The sequence below is a fragment of the Podarcis muralis genome, chromosome 7 (assembly GCF_964188315.1).
Source record: "Podarcis muralis chromosome 7, rPodMur119.hap1.1, whole genome shotgun sequence".
Taxonomy (NCBI): domain Eukaryota; kingdom Metazoa; phylum Chordata; class Lepidosauria; order Squamata; family Lacertidae; genus Podarcis; species Podarcis muralis.
The window spans coordinates 4,891,597-4,913,678 of record NC_135661.1 but is presented as its reverse complement, the minus strand read 5'-3'; the positions used below and the strand labels follow the sequence as shown (position 1 = coordinate 4,913,678).

Here is a 22,082-nt window from a genome sequence, read left to right as displayed (position 1 = left end):
TGCAGAGGTCCTTCCCCCTGCTACTTCCTCCCTTCAAGAGGTTTTAAAGCAGAGGTTGGAAGGCCATCTGTCATGGATGCTTTAGTGGAGATTCCTACATTGCAAGAGGTTGGGATAGATGACTCTTGAGGTCCCCTTTGAACTCTACAATTCTAGGATCCTAAGGCAAATAGAAGGGGAAGAAATGGAGGCAGTGAGAGATTTTACTTTCTTGGGCTCCATGATCACTGCAGATGGTGACAGCAGTCACAAAATTAAAAGACGCCTGCTTTGGGGGAGAAAAGCAATGACAAACCTAGACAGCATCTAATAAAGCAGAGACATCACCTTGCCAACAAAGGTCTGTATAGTAAAAGCTATGGTTTTCCCAGTAGCGATGTATGGAAGTGAGAGCTGGACCATAAAGAAGGCTGATCGCCGAAGAATTGATGCTTTTGAATTATGGAGGTGGAGGAGACTCTTGAGAGTCCCATGGACTGCAAGAAGATCAAACCTATCCATCCTTAAGGAAATCAGCCCTGAGTGCTCACTGGAAGGACAGATCCTGAAGCTGAGGCTCCAATACTTTGGCCACCTCATGAGAAGAGAAGACTCCCTGGAAAAGACCCTGATGTTGGGAAAGATGGAGGGCACAAGGAGAAGGGGACGACAGAAGACGAGATGGTTGGATAGTGTTCTCGAAGCTACCAGCATGAGTTTGTCCAAACTGCGGGAGGCAGTGGAAGACAGGAGTGCCTGGCGTGCTCTGGTCCATGCGGTCACGAAGAGTCGGACATGACTAAATGACTAAACAACAAAAGGCAGCACCTTCTGCATTACCCTCAGCAGCTATGGGGGAAAGAAAAGCAGCAGCAAGAAAATAAAGTCAACGCTCCTCCACGTTTAAAAAAGAAACACACACACACACACACACACACACACACACACACACATCTTATTTTTAAGTGGAGACTGCAGTCATTTTCCCCCAGGCACTTCAGATTAAAATAGGCCAACAAACTGCTTTTATATATATATAAAACCAAGGAAATCAAATCATCAGTGCCTGCGGGAAGACGGGAATTCAAATAAGCTTTTCAAATGAATTTCTCTCTCTTTGCCGCCCCCCCCCCCCAGCCAAACCTTTCTCTCTTCCATTTAAAAATAAGGCGAGGGGGAGAGAGACTTTCTTGCTGCAGCAGTTTTGCTTGAGTTCAATAGGGAACGGTGATAAGAGCATCCTGAGGGAGCTCGGAGGAAGCGGGAACGCAAAAAGGAGACTTTTGAGGGCGCCCGAAACTCTTCGCTGCTCTTTTCCCTCCGGTTAATGAGGAGATTAAAGGGCAGGAGGTGCTCAGAGCGGCTGCTCGGAAGAATGACCTTGCAATGTCACTCCTCTTTGGGTTGGGGCTATTTTTCCTCCTTCCTTCTGTAATGGGACCTGCTCTGTTTCAGGCACTTAAGAGATGTCACCCATCTCTGTTTAGGGAAGTTTTTAATGACTGATCTATTAATGTATTTTTAACCTTCTGTTGAGGGACGCGGGTGGCGCTGTGGGTAAAACCTCAGCGCCTAGGACTTGCCGATTGCGTGGTCGGCGGTTCGAATCCCCGCGGCGGGGTGCGCTCCCGTCGTTTGGTCCCAGCGCCTGCCAACCTAGCAGTTCGAAAGCACCTCCGGGTGCAAGTAGATAAATAGGGACCGCTTACCAGCGGGAAGGTAAACGGCGTTCCGGGTGCTGCGCTGGCTCGCCAGATGCAGCTTGTCACGCTGGCCACGTGACCCGGAAGTGTTTGCAGACAGCACTGGCTCCCGGCCTCTTGAGTGAGATGAGCGCACAACCCCAGAGTCTGTCAAGACTGGCCCGTACGGGCAGGGGTACCTTTACCTTTACCTTAACCTTCTGTTGGAAGCCGCCCAGATAGGTGGGGTAGAAATAAATTATTATTATTATTATTATTATTATTATTATTATTATTAATTATATACCGGACCGCCTCTCCTGGTATGCCCCACGGAGGACCTTAAGGTCCACAAATGACAACATTTTGGAGGTCCCAAGTCACAAGGTGGTTAGGTTGGTCTCAACTAGAGCCAGGACCTTTTCAGTATTGGCCCCGACTTGGTGGAACACCAAGAAGTCAAGTCATGCAGGGCCCTAGTCCCTTGTGACAGAGCGTTCCACCAAGTCGGGGCCAGTACTGAAAAGGCCCTGGCTCTAGTTGAGACCAATCTAACCACGACTTGGGACTTCCAAAGTGTCATTTGTGGATCTCCACAGGGCATACCAGGAGAGGTGGTCCCAAAGGTATGCAGGTCCTAGGCCACATAGGGCTTTAAAGGTCAAAACCAGCCCCTTAAACCTGATCCTGTACACCACCGGGAGCCAGTGCAGCTGGTAAAGCACTGGATGAATGTGATCCCGTGGCAAGGAGACTTGCCGCAGCATTCTGCACCCGCTGGAGTTTCTGGGTCAGCTTCAAGGGCAGCCCTGCGTAGAGCGAATCACAGTAATCAAGCCTGGAGGTGACTGTCACATGGATCACTGTGGCCACATCAGGGCGAGAAAGGTAAGGGACCAACCGCTTAATACGGCAACTGCTTAAGGGGCCAACTGCTTAAGACCAATAGATGGGAAATTTTATCAGGTTCCAGACACTCAAGTGTCTGTCTTTCCTTCCTGAAAATTTAGATTATACTCCTGACGTTCACGGGGGACAAAAACAGTATAATTTATTTTCTCCTTTGCTGGGAAACTCTGGGAGTGGCGGCTGGGATCTTTAATTACAGAAAAATCAAAATCACAATGTGAAAGGCAGCTAATTAGATGCGGGAAGGGGAACCTCATAACAAACTCCCCAAAGATTGACACACACCTGAAATTTATGAATATATGGAAACAGCCAGGTGCTGTTTCTTTTTTCGGGGGGGGGGGGGACAGGCAAAAAAAGGGTAGACAGACTAAATAACCATAGAACTGCAGAGTTGCAAGAGGCCCCAAGGGTCATCTAGCCCAACCCACTTTAACGCAGAAATCAAAGCTTTTCTTCTTACAAAGCGTGGAACAAGATTGCCTATCCCCACTGTAAGACAGTGGTTGTAGGCACAAGTCATTTTTTGGGGGGGTGAGAAGTCTATCTAGCAGAGGCCCATGGTGAACTACAGATCAAATGAGGCCTTTTTAGTGGTAGCCCCACACTTACGGAACTCACTTCCGCAGGGAATCAGGCTGCCCCCGAATACTTCTTTCCGTTTCTCTGGAGCTCAGAAGTGGCTGGTCCATTTCGGGCAAGCGGGGCATCACCCCATCAGACCGGCTTTGCTCTCAGCCAGCCTCCATCTGCCTGCCTTCTGATAACAACAGCGTGGTGTAGTGGTTAGAGTTCTGGACTAGGGCCTGGGAAAGTCTCCCCACTAAGCCACAAAGCTCGCTGGATGGCCTCGCAGCCTAACCTTCCAAACAGGGTTGTTGCAGGGGACTAAATGACAGGAGGGAGAGTTATGTACACTGCTCTGATCTCCTTGAAGGAAAGGGGATTAGGAATGCAATCAACAAGCCAACAACCAAACAGCCCCATGGAGGGGGGGGTCAGCGCTGCTTCTCATTGGCTCTGGCTCAGCCAATCACCATCTCCACCCACTTTTTGGTCTTTCTGCCTTCATCCTCACTAGTCTCCAGTGGGTACCAGCGGCCACCTCCACATCCATAAATGGCTATTAAGACATGATGCTCAGAGGCAATCTACCTTTGGATGGTGAGTCACCAAATGACAGAAGCAACAGGGCCATAGCTGTTGACTTACAGATTTGAAAATAAGGGACCAGCAGCCAAAATAAGGGATTTTAGACAACCAGCACCCAAACGAAGCCTCAAGCAGTGGTTCCCATGATGTGACCAGCATGAAGTGGGGGCTGGCCAGCTCCCCTCATTCCCCGCAAGCCTTCCTTTCGCCATGCCCTCCGCCTCTCGCTTCTTCCCCGCTCGCTCATCTCTCCCCACCACACTTCCTAGGGAGGGAGAGATGAAGGGGGTGGTCTCTCCAGCTCCCCCGTCGAGCCGAGGACAGCTTGCGCGGCTGCATTAGATGGGAGGGAGGAGAAGCGGGAGCGGGGGGCTGAGATTGCAACCCCCCCCCCCCGCACAAGGGACTCTAGGATCCTGGAAACTGGCGGGGTGATGTGTTTGGGGCGGGGGGGGCAGGGGCGGCGCTTTTGCTGCGGCCGCCGCCTCTGTTGCCGCTGGAGAAAGGAGGCGGAGACAACGAAGAGGAAGAGGAGGAAGACAAGGGGGCTCGGGCCAGGGGGAGACTGTTGCCTGGGGGGTCTGGGCTTGGGGGGGAGACAGAGCAGCGCGCGGCTGCGGGGTATAGTTGTTGCTGCCACTGCTGGCGAAGACAAGGGTTGGAGAGGCCGAGTCGGACTCAGGGAGGGAGGGAGAGGAGCTGCTTCCTTTGAAACCCGGGAAATTTACGGCACATCATCAATAAGGGACAGCAGCGGGACACGGCGCTGGGATAAGGGACTTTCCCACCAAATAAGGGACGGTTGACAGCTATGAACGGGGCTTTCACAATCTCCTTGTGAGCTTCCTAGGGGCGTTTGTGGATGCTGGCCTTGCTATAATAAAAAAAAACCTTTTATCTGACCCTAAAAGGCAGCCCACAATCCATGGGAAAAAATCAACCAACCAACAAGAAGATGTCAAATCTCTCACATTCCCTTGCTAAGCAAAGGTTTGCTCAAAACATTTGTTTTCTCACTCATTTTCTTTCTTCCCTCCTTAAAAACATCCTAAAGTAGAGTCCTGTGTAACCTGGAAGCCTGCATAGCACGTTGTCAAAATACCAGCTGATCCGGCAAATATTTTTTAAAAAGGAAGTTACTCACGCAGAGCAATTTTGGCCAAATGCAAGCGGTTGACCCAGGAGATTTTGCTGAGAGGGTTGGGGGTGATGAAGACTACCATGACATTGACAGGGCGCCCAGACCTGAGGTGGGAAAGAGTCCAGAAAGGGAAAGAAAAAAAAGATTAGAGAGCGTGTATTTTGTCTATCCATTACTTTATACCACTCAGTTACATATTTCTTATATCATTCCTTTTAACTCCCTACAAATTATATTTATACAATACAGGGATCAGTCTAATTCTGCCAATAGACAAAGTACAGTGAGATTAATTGGAAGTCAGTTTTAAATTTCTTTTCTATAAATTTTATAATTGAGTTCAATACCAGGAGTATGATGATAATTATATTAATCTTCTTATAGTGTGGTAGTTTGTTTGATTTTTCTGTTATTTGTTTGTTTGATTGTATGTTTGTTTACTTGTATGTATGTCTGCTTTTCCTAAATGTATTTATTTTAAATTAATAAAGACATACATATATATATATATATATATATATATATATATATATATATATATATGCTTTCGTAGATTTTCACGGGTACAGGAATGCAGGTTTTGGTGTCCTCGGGTGTCTTCCCGTGTAAAAGTTGGGGTGTCTAGGCGACGTTTCGACGAGGTCTCACTCGTCATCTTCAGGCTGGTGTTTTTGGCTTCTTGTTACTGGAACAGAGCAGGATCTCAGTGTTTGAGTTCCTATAAATACTGTTGAGGAGGTGTGGTGTATAGCCTCCAATGTTCTGGGCAGAGAGGAAGTTCCCAGGCTAGTGTGCCTTTTCTTCTTTTGTGTATTTTGGCTATACACCACACCTCCTCAACAGTATTTATAGGAACTCAAACACTGAGATCCTGCTCTGTTCCAGTAACAAGAAGCCAAAAACACCAGCCTGAAGATGACGAGTGAGACCTCGTCGAAACGTCGCCTAGACACCCCAACTTTTACACGGGAAGACACCCGAGGACACCAAAACCTGCATATATATATATATATATATATATATATATATTTGCTTTCGTAGATTTTCACGGGTACAGGAATGCAGGTTTTGGTGTCCTCGGGTATCTTCCCGTGTAAAAGTTGGGGTGTCTAGGCGACGTTTCGACGAGGTCTCACTCGTCATCTTCAGGCAGGTGCTTTCGGCTTCTTGTTACTGGAACAGAGCAGGATCTCAGTGTTAGAGTTCCTATAAATACTGTTGAGGAGGTGTGGCCTCCAATGTTTTGGGCAGAGAGGAAGTTCCTAGGCTAGTGTGCCTTTTCTTCTTTTGTTCCTTAATTGCTTGAGGGATATCTTGAGTGATTTCTTGAGTGATATCCTGAGTACCACTTAGGTGGGTCATTAGGTGTGGATTAGTTGCTAAAGCCTTTGTGTCTTGACCTCTTGAACTTTGTGCAGAGTTTTTCTGAGAAGATGGGTGTACTACATTTAGTTGTGCTCTGGCTTGGCTTCGTGTATAGGGGCGAGCTGTGGTTTTGTGGCCTGTGCCAGCCAGATCTGTGTAGGGATTGCAGGGGGGTGCAGCATCCGGAGGTGCCACCATGGTTTGGCTACTGGATGGTGTCTGTAATTTATCTGTGGAGAGGGTCTGGGTTTGGGTCTGGTGTGGTTGATTGGTGATGGCGTTCTGTGTGCCTCTGGATCTGGTGTCAGTTTTTGTGGGGAGGGCTAATTTCCAGATGTCTGGCAAGCGGGATGTGTCGTCACGCTTGTTCATGTTGTGAGGGTGTTTCTCTATCTCGATGGCTTCCATGATTATTCTCTTGTGGTGATGTTCCATGTTAGAGAGCAATTTGGAATCTGCAAAATTAATTTCGTGTCCTGTTTCTTTCATGTGTTGGAAGAGAGAGGAAGTTTTTTCTTCTTTTTTGACGGCATTCTTGTGTTCTGCGATACGTGCATTTATTCGTCTGTTTGTTTGTCCAATGTACGTGGCTGGGCAGACTTTGCAGGGTATTTCATAGACCCCTTGGTTTTCCAACTGGATTTTATCCTTGGGGTTTCTGAGGATATTGGCTATTTTTTGGTTGGCGCAAAAGGCTGTTTTGATATTGTGTTTATGGAGGATTTTGCTAATTTTATCTGTAGTGCCCTTGATATAAGGAAGGAGGGCCATGCCATTGTTTTCTTCTGTGTCTTGGTTTTTGGGGGGTGTTTCTTTTTGGATTAGCTTCGTAACCCTGTTTTGCTGGTATCCATTGGCAATTAACACATTTGAGAGATTCTGTAACTCAGTTGTCAAGTGGTCTTTGTCAGCCAGGCGTTTGGTTCTGGAGATGAGAGTCTTGGCTACGGAGTTTATTTGTGCAGGGTGGTGGTGTGATTGTGCATGTAAGTAGCGGTTGGTGTGTGTTTTTTTCCGGTAGATAGTGTGTCCTAGGGAGCCATCAGGTTTTTTGTAGATTAGGACGTCAAGAAAGGGAAGTTGGTTGTTGGCTTCTATTTCCATAGTGAATTGTATTTTGGGGTGTAGGCTGTTGAGATGTGTGAGGAAGCTGTCCAGTTTTTCCTTCCCGTGTGGCCAAATTACAAAGGTGTCGTCAACATATCTGAGCCAAAGTTTGGGTTTGTGTTCTGACTTGTCTAAAGCATTGGTTTCAAAGTGTTCCATGTACAGGTTTGCGATGACCGGTGAGAGGGGTGATCCCATAGGTGCTCCTTCTATCTGTTTGTATCTTTGTCCATTGTGGATGAAGTACGTGTTGGTTAGGCAGTGGTTGGTCAGGTCCAAGATGTATTCGGGGGGATTGTATTTGTTTTGAATGGCTGTCAAGGCTTCATTAATGGGCACTTGTGTGAAGAGAGATACAACATCGAAGCTCACAAGTTCCATCTCTTCACACGTTCCAAACTCCTTCCAGTTCATAGAAACAATAAAGAAGCAAAACCTACATCCCAATGACCTACTTGTGAGCTTCGATGTTGTATCTCTCTTCACACAAGTGCCCATTAATGAAGCCTTGACAGCCATTCAAAACAAATACAATCCCCCCGAATACATCTTGGACCTGACCAACCACTGCCTAACCAACACGTACTTCATCCACAATGGACAAAGATACAAACAGATAGAAGGAGCACCTATGGGATCACCCCTCTCACCGGTCATCGCAAACCTGTACATGGAACACTTTGAAACCAATGCTTTAGACAAGTCAGAACACAAACCCAAACTTTGGCTCAGATATGTTGACGACACCTTTGTAATTTGGCCACACGGGAAGGAAAAACTGGACAGCTTCCTCACACATCTCAACAGCCTACACCCCAAAATACAATTCACTATGGAAATAGAAGCCAACAACCAACTTCCCTTTCTTGACGTCCTAATCTACAAAAAACCTGATGGCTCCCTAGGACACACTATCTACCGGAAAAAAACACACACCAACCGCTACTTACATGCACAATCACACCACCACCCTGCACAAATAAACTCCGTAGCCAAGACTCTCATCTCCAGAACCAAACGCCTGGCTGACAAAGACCACTTGACAACTGAGTTACAGAATCTCTCAAATGTGTTAATTGCCAATGGATACCAGCAAAACAGGGTTACGAAGCTAATCCAAAAAGAAACACCCCCCAAAAACCAAGACACAGAAGAAAACAATGGCATGGCCCTCCTTCCTTATATCAAGGGCACTACAGATAAAATTAGCAAAATCCTCCATAAACACAATATCAAAACAGCCTTTTGCGCCAACCAAAAAATAGCCAATATCCTCAGAAACCCCAAGGATAAAATCCAGTTGGAAAACCAAGGGGTCTATGAAATACCCTGCAAAGTCTGCCCAGCCACGTACATTGGACAAACAAACAGACGAATAAATGCACGTATCGCAGAACACAAGAATGCCGTCAAAAAAGAAGAAAAAACTTCCTCTCTCTTCCAACACATGAAAGAAACAGGACACGAAATTAATTTTGCAGATTCCAAATTGCTCTCTAACATGGAACATCACCACAAGAGAATAATCATGGAAGCCATCGAGATAGAGAAACACCCTCACAACATGAACAAGCGTGACGACACATCCCGCTTGCCAGACATCTGGAAATTAGCCCTCCCCACAAAAACTGACACCAGATCCAGAGGCACACAGAACGCCATCACCAATCAACCACACCAGACCCAAACCCAGACCCTCTCCACAGATAAATTACAGACACCATCCAGTAGCCAAACCATGGTGGCACCTCCGGATGCTGCACCCCCCTGCAATCCCTACACAGATCTGGCTGGCACAGGCCACAAAACCACAGCTCGCCCCTATACACGAAGCCAAGCCAGAGCACAACTAAATGTAGTACACCCATCTTCTCAGAAAAACTCTGCACAAAGTTCAAGAGGTCAAGACACAAAGGCTTTAGCAACTAATCCACACCTAATGACCCACCTAAGTGGTACTCAGGATATCACTCAAGAAATCACTCAAGATATCCCTCAAGCAATTAAAGAACAAAAGAAGAAAAGGCACACTAGCCTAGGAACTTCCTCTCTGCCCAAAACATTGGAGGCCACACCTCCTCAACAGTATTTATAGGAACTCTAACACTGAGATCCTGCTCTGTTCCAGTAACAAGAAGCCGAAAGCACCTGCCTGAAGATGACGAGTGAGACCTCGTCGAAACGTCGCCTAGACACCCCAACTTTTACACGGGAAGATACCCGAGGACACCAAAACCTGCATATATATATATATATATATATATATAAATAGAGAGTGTGTATTTGCTGGAGACAATCGATTCTGCATCTTCCTTTGCCTGTTAAGCCTGGATGTAGAAAAGGGTGTTGTTGGGCTCCAATAATCTAGAGGGCATCCAGTTTGAGGAAGAATCCTGTGTAACTCCAAAGTTGGCACGGCACTTTGTGTTTTAAAGTGGGCTAATGGAGTAGGAAGGGACGTGGGTGGTGCTGTGGGTTAAACCACATAGCCTAGGACTTGCCGATCAGAAGGTCGGCGGTTCGAATCCCCATGACGGGGTGAGCACCTGTTGCTTGGTCCCTGCTCCTGCCAACCTAGCAGTTAGAAAGCACATCAAAGTGCAAGTACATAAATAGGTACCACTCTGGCGGGAAGGTAAATGGCGTTTCCGTGTGCTGCTCTGGTTCACCAGAAGTGGCTTAGTCCTGCTGGCCACATGACCTGGAAGCTGCACGCCGGCTCCCTCAGCCAATAAAGCGAGATGAGCGCCGCAACCCCAGAGTCATCCGCGACTGGACCTAATGGTCAGGGGTCCCTTTCCTTTAGTGGAGTTGGAGTCAAAGGCTTAGAGTGCACCATCAGCCACAACCTGGGGCAAACTCCTGGGGCATTTTTATTAAAAAAAGGAAATAAATAGCTGAAGGTCGAATAACCCACTTGTCTGGCTTCCCTGGGAGTAGGAGACGGAGGCGGCACTTGTTTGCAGAATGGATCTCTTCCTCTTTCACCCGCATCAGCCTCTGCAGGGCTAAGCACCAGTCCTGAGCGACGGTCATGTTCAGATTCTAGGAACCAGAGAGGGGGAAATTAAAGAAAAAAGGAGGGGCAGTCACACAACCACATAGAATGCTAGAGTGGAAGGGGACCCCCAAAGGTCATCCATTCCAACCCCCTGCAAAGCAGGAATTGCGACGAATTAATCCCTGACTGGTGGCCATCCAAGCTCTGCTTAAAAACTTGCCTTCTGAGGAAGTCTATCCCACTGTTGTTGTTGTTGTTTAGTCGTGTCCGACTCTTCGTGACCCCATGGACCAGAGCATGCCAGGTACTCCTGTCTTCCACTCACTGCCTCCCGCAGTTTGGTCAAACTCATGTTCGTACCTTCGAGAACTATCTCGTCCTCTGTCGCCCCCTTCTCCTTGTGCCCTCCATCTTTCCCAACATCAGGGTCTTTTCCAGGAAGTCTTCTCTTCTCATGAGGTGGCCAAAGTCTTGGAGCCTCAGCTTCATGATCTGTCCTTCCAATGAGCACTCAGGGCTGATTTCCTTAAGAATGGATAGGTTTGATCTTCTTGCAGTCCATGGGACTCTCAAGAGTCTCTTCCAGCACCATAATTCAAAAGCATCAATTCTTCGGCGATCAGCCTTCTTTATGGTCCAGCTCTCACTTCCATACATCACTACATACCTTTACTATACGGACCTTTGTTGGCAAGGTGATGTCTCTGCTTTTTAAGATGCTGTCTAGGTTTGTCGTTGCTTTTCTCCCAAGTGACTGCTGTCACCATCTGCAGTGATCATGGAGCCCAAGAAAGTAAAATCTCTCACTGCCTCCATTTCTTCCCCTTCTATTTGCCAGGAGGTGATGGGACCAGTGGCCATGATCTTATTTTTTTTGATGTTGAGCTTCAGACCATATTTTGCGCATTCATATTCCACTGTTAAACAGGTCTTAAACTCGGAATTGTTTTGCTAAGGTTCAGTTAGAATCTCCTTGCTTGTAGCTTGAAGGCACTGGGTTCAGAATCTCCCCTCTTGAGCAGCAGAAAACACGCTTGGTCCATCTTCCATGTGAAGGCCCTTCAGATAGTTAAAGGTGGCTATCACATCACCTCTCATTCTCCTCCTTCGCAGGCTAAACATACCCAACTCCCTCCCCTCAGATGTCAAGGAAATAAACAACTGTCTGACTTTCAGAAGACATCTGAAGGCAGCCCTGTACAGTCAAACCTCGGCTGTCGAACGTAATCCGTTCTGGAAGACCGTTCAACTTCTGAAACGTTTGTTAACCGAGGCGCGGCTTCCGATTGGTTGCAAGAGCTTCTAGCACTCAAGCAGAAGCTACGTCTTGATGTTCGGGTTCTGAAAAACGTTTGAAAACCAGAGCATTTACTTGCGGGTCTTCAGCGTTCAGGAGCCGAAACTGTCGAAAATCGAGCCGTTCAAGAACCTAGGTTTGACTGTACAGTGGTACCTCAGAATGCGAAGGGGTCCGTTCCAGAGCCCCGTTCGCATCCTGAAGCGAACGCAACCCGCACCTGCGCGTGCACGGGTCGTGTTTCGCCGCTTCCACGCATGCGTGTGATGTCATCTTGCTCGTTACTTCCGGGTCGCCGCGGAGCGCAACCCGAAAATACTTAACTTGAAGCACATTTATCCTGAGGTATGACTGTATAGGGTAGTTTTTAACGTTTGATGTTTCTTGTGTTTTTAATATTCTGCCGGGAGCTGCCCAGCGTGGCTGGGGCAACCCAGTCAGATGGGCGGCATATAAACAATAAAATTATTTTTTATCATCATCATCAACATTGTGCATTGTTGTCGTTCAATCCTAATGCTGTGTTTTAATTGCCGTAACCTGCCCTGGGACCTTAGGTTGAAGGGTTATTAACATATTGTAGTAATAATAATAATACTGTAATAATAATAATGGTTTTTTTCAGCTGGAGCTTACCAGAACTCAGTTGTGGCATTGCCATTGCCACACTAAGAGAACAAGGGATAATAATATTAATAATATGTAACGTTAGACTGTTTTGCCTCTTTTCATTTAACGAATGTTCTGTGACATTGAGGAGGTGGTAATTCTGTATTGATTTACAATGGATGTTTGTATGTGATGCCAATAAAAGGTTTGATGAGGATGATAAAATATTAATAATAAATATTATTCCTGATGAGGAACGGTTGAGGGAATTGGGGATGTTTAGCCTGGAACAGAGGAGACCCAGGGGAGATATGAGAGCCGTCTTCAAAGATCTCAAGGGCTGTCACATGGAAGACGGAATGAGCATGTTTTCTCCTGCTTTGGAGGGTAGGACTCAAACCCATGGATTCAAACGACCAGAAAGGAGATTCTGACTAAACATCAGGAAGAACTTTCTGGCAGTGAGAGCTATTTGACAGCGGATAGCTCAATTGGTTAGAATGTGGCGCTGATCATGCCAAGGTTGCAGGTTCGATTCCTCATACAGGACAGCTGCATATTCCTGCATTGTAGGGGGTGGGTCCCTTCCAACTCTACAATTCCATGATTTGTGACATCAGGTGACACCTGTCAAATGTGGCCCCCGATGGGTGGGGTAGATAAGGAAGGAGCCCACCGACTAGATCCGCTTGGTGATCCCTGGCCTTCAGCCTGACACCCCCGTGGAAATCTTTTGTTTCAAAACAAACCCTCAGAGGTCTCACCTGGTATGTACCATGAAGGGTGCTGATGAGCAGAGTGATCTGTTCCACCACTGCCAGGTCTTTCTGGAGATCTTGTAGCTCCTGAAACAGGCGAGGAGGACCCAGGTACACTTTATCTGGTGGTAAGAAGGGACAGGGAGAAGCCACAATGACAAGGGCAAACGACACAATGACGTCGGCAGCCCAGAGGAAGCCATGTCCACAGCTAAACACTAGCAGCCAGTCGATTAAAAAATAAAAAGGAGAACCCAAACACTGCTTGCATTTGTCTCTCTGAAAACATCCTGCCGCAACAAGCTCGTTTTATATAAATCTATAGAATTTACATTCATTCATTTATATGCCACATGGTTTGCGAAAAACCTCAAAAGAATAGAAACGGTTTATTGAATATTTACAAAAATAAAATTTAAACAGATAAGAACATTGGCAGGATTGTTGTAATCGCCTGCAGTCTTATAAGAGTATATGTTTAAAGTAGATGAATAAATGAGGAAATCAAGTTAATTTGCATGTGCAGAATCTAGCAACATTATATGTTGCAAGGAGGTATAGAATTGCCATGTGCGCCCTGGGTACTTATGAAGGACGTTGATTTCTGAGGAGACAGCTGGGATGTCACTATTTTATTTTTATTTTTTCCCCAATTGCTGTGGACCTAAAGCAGGCAGGTCCAAAGTCTGCTCTGGGGGCCTAATTCAGCTCCCCAGCTGGTTGTATTCAGCCCCTGTGGCAGTTTTATTATTATTATTATTTATACCCCACCCTCCTCAGCCAGAGCCAGGCTCAGGGCAGTTAACACCAGTAAAATTACAATAAAAACATAATAGGAAAAATACAATAGGAAAAAAACCCAATTTAAAATACAGGTTAAAATGCAACCTAATTTTAAAAGTAGCCCATTGATCTAAACCATAAGGGGAGGAAAACATAAAGGTCAGACTGAGTCCAAACCAAAGGCCAGGCGGAACAGCTCTGTCTTGCAGGCCCTGCGGAAAGATGTCAAGTCCTGCAGGGCCCTAGTCTCTTGCGACAGAGCGTTCCACCAGATCGGGGCCAATACTGAAAAGGCTCTGGCTGTGATGGCCTGGGATTCCGAGTCTGAGAGCGATCCGGAGGAATCCCAGCCGGCACGGGAGTCCCCGCCTCCAGGGCCGGCTGAACTGGGGCAAGGCCTAGATTCTGAGGAAACTCAAGAGCAGGCACCAGGTGAAACCATTCTGGCTCCAGAGGTAGTTGAGGACTCAGTGGCTACAGGTGAGCTTCCCCCGGGGCCCAGTAACCCTTCGGCCTCTCCTGATCTGCAGAGGCTTAGGGCAGAGAGGCGAAGGGAACTGGTGTCTCCCAGGAGGAGTGCTTGCCTTAAGGCCAGGAGAGGCGGGGCTTCTGGGGGCCGGGACCACACCTGGCCTCAGAGAAGATAAAGGCCAGTCAGCCCGGTCCCAGGTTGCGGGAGCAACGTCGTTGTGGAGTACCTGCTTTACCCAGTCCTAGATCTGCACTCCCAGTGTGCCTGTTCCTCGCCCGGCTTCCTGCTTCTGCCCTACCAGTGTTCCTGTTCCTCGCCTGGCGACCTGCTTCTGCCCTACCAGCGTTCCTGTTACCCCGCCCGGCTCCCTGTCTCGGACCTCGCGTCTCTTCCAGTGATCGTCTACCCTGCTAGAGACTCTGGACTGATCTTGGGCTACGGTAATAGTACCTTATCCCCCCTGGGACCAGCACACTGGCCCTAGTTGAGACCAATGTAACCACCTTGCGACTTGGGACCTCCAATGTGTTGTCTCCGCAGGGCATACCAGGAGAGGCGGTCCCGTAGATACGAGGGTCATAGACCGCATAGGGCTTTAAAGGTCAAAACCAGCACCTTAAACCTGTCCCTATACTCCACCGGGAGCCAGTGCAGCTGGTAAAGCATTGGATGAATGTGATCCCACTGCAAGGACCCCGTAAGAAGCCTCGCTGCGGCATTCTGCACCCGCTGGAGTTTCTGGGTCAGCTTCAAGGGCAGCCCCGCGTAGAGCGAGTTACAGTAATCAAGCCTGGAGGTGACCGTCGCATGAATCACTGTGGCCAGATTAGGGTGAGAAAGGTAAGGGACCAACCACTTAATACGACAACTGCTTAAGGGGCCAACTGCTTAAGACCAATAGATGGGAAATTTTATCAGGTTAGAAGGAGAAAAACGTCCCAGACACTCAGGTGCCTGTCCTTCCTTCCTGAAAATTTAGATTATACTCCTGATGTTCACGGGGGATGGAAACAGTATAATTTATTTTCTCCTTCGCTGGGAAACTCATTTCATCAAATCTGGCCCTCTTGGGGGGGAAATTGGGCACCCCTGAAGGGACAGATTTGGATTGCACTCCAAAGTGGTTCGATCGGAAGCAAAAGCGCCTACTCACTGTGTGAGGACTGGCTGCTTGGCATGTGCTTCTTCAGCCCAAGATTGGGGATGACCACGTTGTCCTTCTCGTGGGCGCTGCTCTCCTGCCCGACTTCCACCACCTGGACCTGCGGCAGAGCGGCGTTCCATTTCACGATGTACTTGGGGCCGAGCGGAACCAGGGTGCTGATTTCCAGCTGCCCCCTGCAAGGAGAAGAGGGCGGGAGAGGGGATTCCAGTTTTAAAGAAAAATAATTGCCAAGGAAGAAGGGTTTATCCAGTCCAACCGTGCAGGCGAGGGGTGCTACTCAATCCCAAACTCAGCCAAGATTAAAAATCCATTGCAACATGCACAAGAGAACCGCCACGCTTCTGGAAGCCACGGAAGGGAAAGGGGGCTGTTGTGTTTGGGTCCCACTTGCAAATTTCCCATCTGGTTGGCCACTGGGAGAACAGGAGGTTGGACTGCAGGGTCTAATCCAGCCAACCAGGCTCTCCTGATGCCCTGCCATGAGAGGCAGTAACAGCCACCAGCTTGGACGCCTTAAAAAGAGAAATTCGCGAAGGAGAGGGCATGACAACTACGCTCTGCCAACACAACCAGAGGCAGTGATGCTTCTGAACACTGGAGAGTACAGTGGTATATAATAATAATAATAATAATAATAATAATAATAATAATAATAATAATAATAATAATTTATTTATACCCCGCCCATCTGGCTGAGTCTCCCCAACCACTCTGGGCGGCTCCCAATCAAATGTTAAAAACAGTACAGCAGTAAATATTAAAAACTTCCCTAAACAGGGTTGCCTTCAGGTGTCTTTTAAAGATGAGATAGCTGCTTATTTCCTTCACATCTGATGGGAGGGCGTTCCACAGAGCGGGCGCCACTACCGAGAAGGCCCTCTGTCTGGTTCCCTGTAACCTCACTTCTCGCAGCGAGGGAACCGCCAGAAGGCCCTTGGAGCTGGATCTCAGTGTCCGGACTGAACGATGGGGTTGGAGATGCTCCTTCAGGTATACAGTTTGACTATATGCAATTTTGGCCTTAGGTGATCCACAAAATGTAACCAGCCAATTGAGTTTTGGGCTTACTATATAACGCGACACCACAAATCATGGAAAGACGTTATTAGCAGCTTAAAAGCGAGAGCCAGCTCCCAACACTACGCAGGCAGAAGCAACCAAAAGCCCACCACAATCCATCACCAGCATGCCAAAACCTGCGCCCCCGATAAAATGTGGGGCAAACCACCCAAACCTTGCCTTACCTGGAGTTAATCGGCCTGTGGAAGAAAAAGATCAAAGCAGCAGTCATTGTTGGAATCTCAGAAACCCCAGGGAAAACTCAGAGAAACCCAGAGGAGTTCAGGGATATTTTTTTAAATAAAAAACGATAAGTTGCGTGTCTTTGCTTCTCAATTTGTATCGTGTTATTTTATGCTCCGTGGGACATGCTGGTTTTTTTATTGATTAGAAATTATTTATTACAATTGTTAAGAGAGAATTTCCGTTTATTATTTGCTGATATTGTGTACAGTTGTTTTCTAATGGATTCTTGAAAGTTACTTTATTTGATATGTTGCTTGCTCTTATTATGACCTTTTTCACATTGGATCAGATTGTTATAAAGCATTCGATCTTTGTCGTTTCTTCAGCTTGCAAACCGCCTTGTGTACAGTAATTTAGAAAGGCAGTGTACAAACTAAAAGCGAAATGGAAATGAAATGAAATCTGAGCTCGTACCAACTCGCAGCCGCACAACCAAGCGAGGTGTGCCAAAGGAGAGGGGGCTACTGCATAGCTGTCAACCGTCCCTTATTTGGCGGGAAACTCTCTTATCCCAGCGCCGTGTCCCACTGCTGTCCCTAATTGATGATGTCCCTTAAATTTCCCGGGTTTCATGCTCGCCCGGGTCAGGAGAGAAGCAGCGGCTCAGGGTCCTCCGCCACGACAGAGAGCGCACGCATGAGCTGCCACGTCTCCGTCTCTCCCTTTTCCCCCTCGGGCGTGTCGTGAGGAGACGGGTGGCGGCAGGCGGGCAGGCAGCCCCTCTCTTGCGAGACTTCCGCCGCGCTGCCAGGGGAAGCCGGAGGCGTAGGATCATCTAGTCCAACCCCCTGCAAAACACAGTCAGTCGCAGCAAAAGCAGCATGGCTCCATCAGTGCCGGATTTATGTATAAGCTAAGCAAAATCCCTTATTTTGGCTGCTGAGCCCTTATTTTCGAGGCTGCTGGTCCCTTGTTTTCAAATCTTTAAGTTGACAGCCATGGGTTATTGCCCCCTGCATGTGGACTTCCCATTGGGGCCTCTGGTCTGATTCCTTCTAGGGTTGTACTGGGGGTTGAATGAGGGAGGGGGAGAGCTTAATAAAAAGCCCTCTATTCTTTGTACCCCACCCATCTGACTAGGTTGTCACAGCCACTCTAGGCTTCTTCCAACAGAATATAAAAAGGATAAAACAAAACATCAAACAATAAAAACTCCCCGAAAATAGGACTGCCTTTAGATGTCTACAAAATGTCATATCATTGTTTGACTCTCTTACATCTGACGAGAGATATATACAGGTATCAAAAGGAAACCACTCAGGGCAGCCCCCCAGGAAGCAAAATGCAGAGGCCTTTTTAAACACTTCAGCCACCTTCCTTGGAGGAAAATGTGAGCTATAAATGCAATCAATAAAATAAGTGGCAGGCGAGTCCATTAACCACTTTTCTCCTCTCGATATTCCCGGTTAAGGCTTCGGAACATCAAGCATACAGGTGAGCGAACTTCTGCAAAGGCAGATTTTTTCGTTTTCCTCACCTCCGCCTCACACAAAGGCATCCTAGCGTCACAAACAAAAAAATATCTCACACCTCGAAGCATCGAAGCCAGGTGTCACCCTAGCAGCGTCTACCACTAGTTCCTGGCAGGTGGGAAAAAGAAATAAAAAACCAAAAGACGCAATTCTAGGTGGCGAAGGGGGCTCTATCCTTTCCAAAGCTAGCAGAGAGTTGACGCGTGAAGGCGAACAGGAGGAGCTTCCGATTTCTTTTTTTAAGTTTAGCTCCTCAAGCAGGCCAGGCTACTTGATTTGTTTTCAAAAGCATACAAACAAAACAGAATATAAGTACTGGATTTGGGGCTTTGCAAAAGAAGACGAAGAAATACAGGTGAAAGTCGGAAAATTAGAATATCATGGAAAAGTTCATTTATTTCAGTAATTCAACTTAAAAGGTGAAACTAATCCATGCCACGCTGCATTGAGGCCGTAATTGATGCATAAGGGGCCCAAACCAAATACTGAGTACATATGCATGCTTCTGCTTCTCAGAAGTCCAATATCGCTCTATTTGCAATCTTTGTTTTGCTGATTTCATTTCATATTCTAATTTTCTGAGATTGTTAATTTGGGGTTTTCATCACAATTATAACAAACAAAGGCTTGACATATCTCGCTTTGCATGTCATGAGTCTATCTCATATATTAGTTTCACCTTTTAAGTTGAATTACTGAAATAAATGAACTTTTCCACAATATTCTAATTTTCCGAGTTTCACCTGTATTCTCAGAGGCGATATACTACTTCATCCTGTTTCCCCCCCCTTATTTAATGCTTTTAAAAACATGCTGTGATGTCCAACGATAATAAAGACCATTCCTATCTGATGGTTTTCCCATATGGCAAATCATCTGCGTGATTCAACTGATTGGGATTCCTCACATGCAGACTCTGGAGAAACTGGGGCTGTGTTGCAGCCGCCCTCCCAGGCACTTGCAGCGGGCCCCAATCCATAGCTGTCAACTTTTCCCTTTTCTTGCGAGGAATCCTATTCAGAATAAGAGAATTTCCCTTTAAAAAAAAGGAAAAAGTTGACAGCTATGCCCCGATCTCTCTCTTTAAGACCCTTCCACCTCTCGCAAGCACCCCCGCGAAATTGTCTGGACACGCACTTGAAGTTTATGTTGGTGCAGACCAGCATGTCGTTCAGCAGGAAGACTTTCCGCTCCTTGGACTTGATAAGCTGGCCGCGGTCGCTGTAGACTGTCTCCGTCAAGGTCTCGCAGAGCAGCAGCTGCCGCTGGCCTGAGCTTAACAGCTGGGGCGGGGAGGACATTTTCGGGAGAGACAGATAGAGAGGAAACCATCAATTGGGGGACCTTAGGACCTTTCAGCCACCCCATCAAGATTATCCCACCTGAAGGGCAGAGGAGGAGAACTTAATTGCATACTGAAGGTCCCAACACCCGTATTATTTGCAAACGGAGCTTTTTCTGCAGACCAAGCACATGGACACAGGCCCTAAACATTTAAAAGGGTAAAAGGGTACAGTGGTACCTCAGGTTAAGTACTTAGTTCGTTCCGGAGGTCTGTTCTTAACCTGAAACTGTTCTTAACCTGAAGCACCACTTTAGCTAATGGGGCCTCCTGCTGCCGCCGTGCCGCCGGAGCACAATTTCTGTTCTCAACCTGAAGCAAAGTTCTTAACCTGAAGCACTATTTCTGGGTTAGCGGAGTCTGTAACCTGAAGCGTATGTAACCTGAAGTGTATGTAACCCGAGGTACCACTGTATTGGGAAATGATCACAATGAATTGAAAAAAATGTTTAAAACTACTCCCCCCCCCCCAAACCAAACCACAGTCCTTTATGTTGGGGATAATCCAGACTGAAGTTCCCAGGTGTCAAAAAAGGTTATTTATGTATGCAACAACTGTGGCCCGTGTTTTGTTAGCCCCCAAATGGAAAACGAGTGAGGTCCCAACCAAAGAAGAATGGCAACTTAAGCTGACAGAATATGCACAACCTGTAGACTTCACATATAGAATAAGAGAACAAGAACATACGTTTAGGGAAGACTGGAAAACGTTTATTGAATATATGGGAAATAATTGTGTACGGCTGAAAATGCTGGCAGCGTTAAGATAAATTCAACAGTGGAAATAAGTTTGGATGGAGGAAATAATGGAATACCGATTGGTATAGTTTTTGTAAAATGTGCAGGGATTTATGATATGTAAAATGAATCATGGAAAGAAAAGAAGGGAAGTCATTGATATCTTACAGATATAAAATGAGTATTTTAAATTGTAAAACAGAAAATATACATACACACAAACACACACACAGAGTGCTTTTTTCTGGGAGGATGCAGGGGGTACACATACCCCTAAACATTTTGTGAATCTAAAGCCTATTTTATTATTATTATTTAAAGAAACACTATAACATGATGAATTCACAAGCATGATTTGAACTATGAACAACAGAAGGAATTAGAGATTGTTGAATTGTTGTTATGGTAAAAGATGTGGTGAAGCAAGGGGGGAAATAAAAAACAGAATGGAAAACGGAGCAGGAGGTTGACAAAACCAAAGAAAAAATTATTATGGAGTGTACAGTCGTACATTGGAAGTCAAACAGAATCCGTTCCAGAAGTCCGTTCAATTTCCGAAACATTCAAAAACCAAAGTGCGGCTTCTGATTGGCTGCTGAGGAAGCTCCTGCAGCCAATCGGAAGCCCTGTCGGAGGTTCGGCTTCCAAAAACAGTTCGCAAACTGAAACAGTCACTTCTGGGTTTGCGGCATTCGGGAGCCAAAACGTTCAGGAACTCAGCTGTTTGAAAACCAAGGTACGACTGTATAGGTGGATTTTCTGAAAATGTGATAAAATATAACTGCAAAAACAGGGATCAAGAGCCACGGGAGCGCAGCCTATGTCAGCTAAGTGTCTTGGCAGATTGTCAGAGAGTGGGTAGCTGGTCATGAGGAGAGAGCCTCTTTGGTCTTTGCATCCCTCAAGCATCCCTAGAAGGACCAGACCTTGAGCCTACCTTGTTGATGCTGCTGCGGTCGCTGACGCTCTTGGTGAGTTGCTGGATCTCGGCCACCTGGTCCGCCAGTCGCTTCTGTTCGTTGAGTTTCTCCGCCAAGGTCTCCAGCTCCGTCAGAGCCAGCTGGAGGGAGAGCCGGTCAGCGTGGCCCTTGGGAGTGTTTTTCAGCATGTCCTGGAAGAAGAAGAAGAAGAAGAAGAAGAAGAAGAAGAAGAAGAAGAAGAAGAAGAAGAAGAAGAAGAGAGCCATCAGGCAGGAAGAGGGACCTCCATCCCAAACACCTGAGCCACTAAGGAGACTCAAAGGAAAAACAGAGGTTTTGACGAATGGACTACCAAAAACGCGTGAGGCCAACGGTGGAAGTCTTTTAAAAATATTTTAATTAAGAGAGATAAGGATATGATGAAAATACATAATTGAACATAAATATAGATTGGAAATGGCTGTGTATAGAGAATACTTATCTACTTTTAAAATTCTCATTCTTGATCTTATTCTTCCTTTTCTTTATCTTCTTCTTGTTCTTTTCTTTTATATTTTACCTTTCATTTCTTTATTGTAAATATTGTTTTGTAGAGGTGTAAATAATTGTAAATATGAGAAGAGGTAAAATGTGTTAGTATCTCGGCTCACAGGCAGAGGTACCTGGCCTCCCCCGAGGCAATTGAGCGAGATACTTGCTCTAATTTTCTCTTGGTTACATGTATTTTCCTTTTTTTGTATGTTTGTATTTTTTTCTAATTTGTAAATAATAATAATAATAATAATAATAATAATAATAATAATAATAATAATAATAAAAATAAAAATAATAAAAACAAAACCTGGGCCAATGGAGGAGCAAGCTGGGAGCTGAGACATGCATTTC

At 46.4% G+C, this 22,082-nt stretch overlaps 1 protein-coding gene across 12 annotated transcripts in view; it reads right to left on the bottom strand.

The window, feature by feature from the left end:
* The window catches only part of ARHGEF10L (Rho guanine nucleotide exchange factor 10 like), a 147,868-nt gene that overhangs the window by 62,111 nt on the left and 63,675 nt on the right, over window positions 1-22,082 (bottom strand). For 8 of the 12 annotated variants that reach the window (XM_077931078.1, XM_077931081.1, XM_077931082.1 and 5 more), the window contains 7 exons: window positions 21,215-21,388; window positions 19,335-19,480; window positions 16,665-16,679; window positions 15,409-15,593; window positions 13,007-13,122; window positions 10,253-10,380; window positions 4,867-4,967 (listed from right to left, as the gene is read on the bottom strand). In XM_077931078.1, coding sequence (XP_077787204.1) covers window positions 4,867-4,967; window positions 10,253-10,380; window positions 13,007-13,122; window positions 15,409-15,593; window positions 16,665-16,679; window positions 19,335-19,480; window positions 21,215-21,388 — 865 coding nt within the window. The remainder of the gene's footprint in view (window positions 1-4,866; window positions 4,968-10,252; window positions 10,381-13,006; window positions 13,123-15,408; window positions 15,594-16,664; window positions 16,680-19,334; window positions 19,481-21,214; window positions 21,389-22,082) is intronic. The other 4 variants (XM_077931080.1, XM_077931084.1, XM_077931086.1 and 1 more) reach the window with 1 other exon arrangement.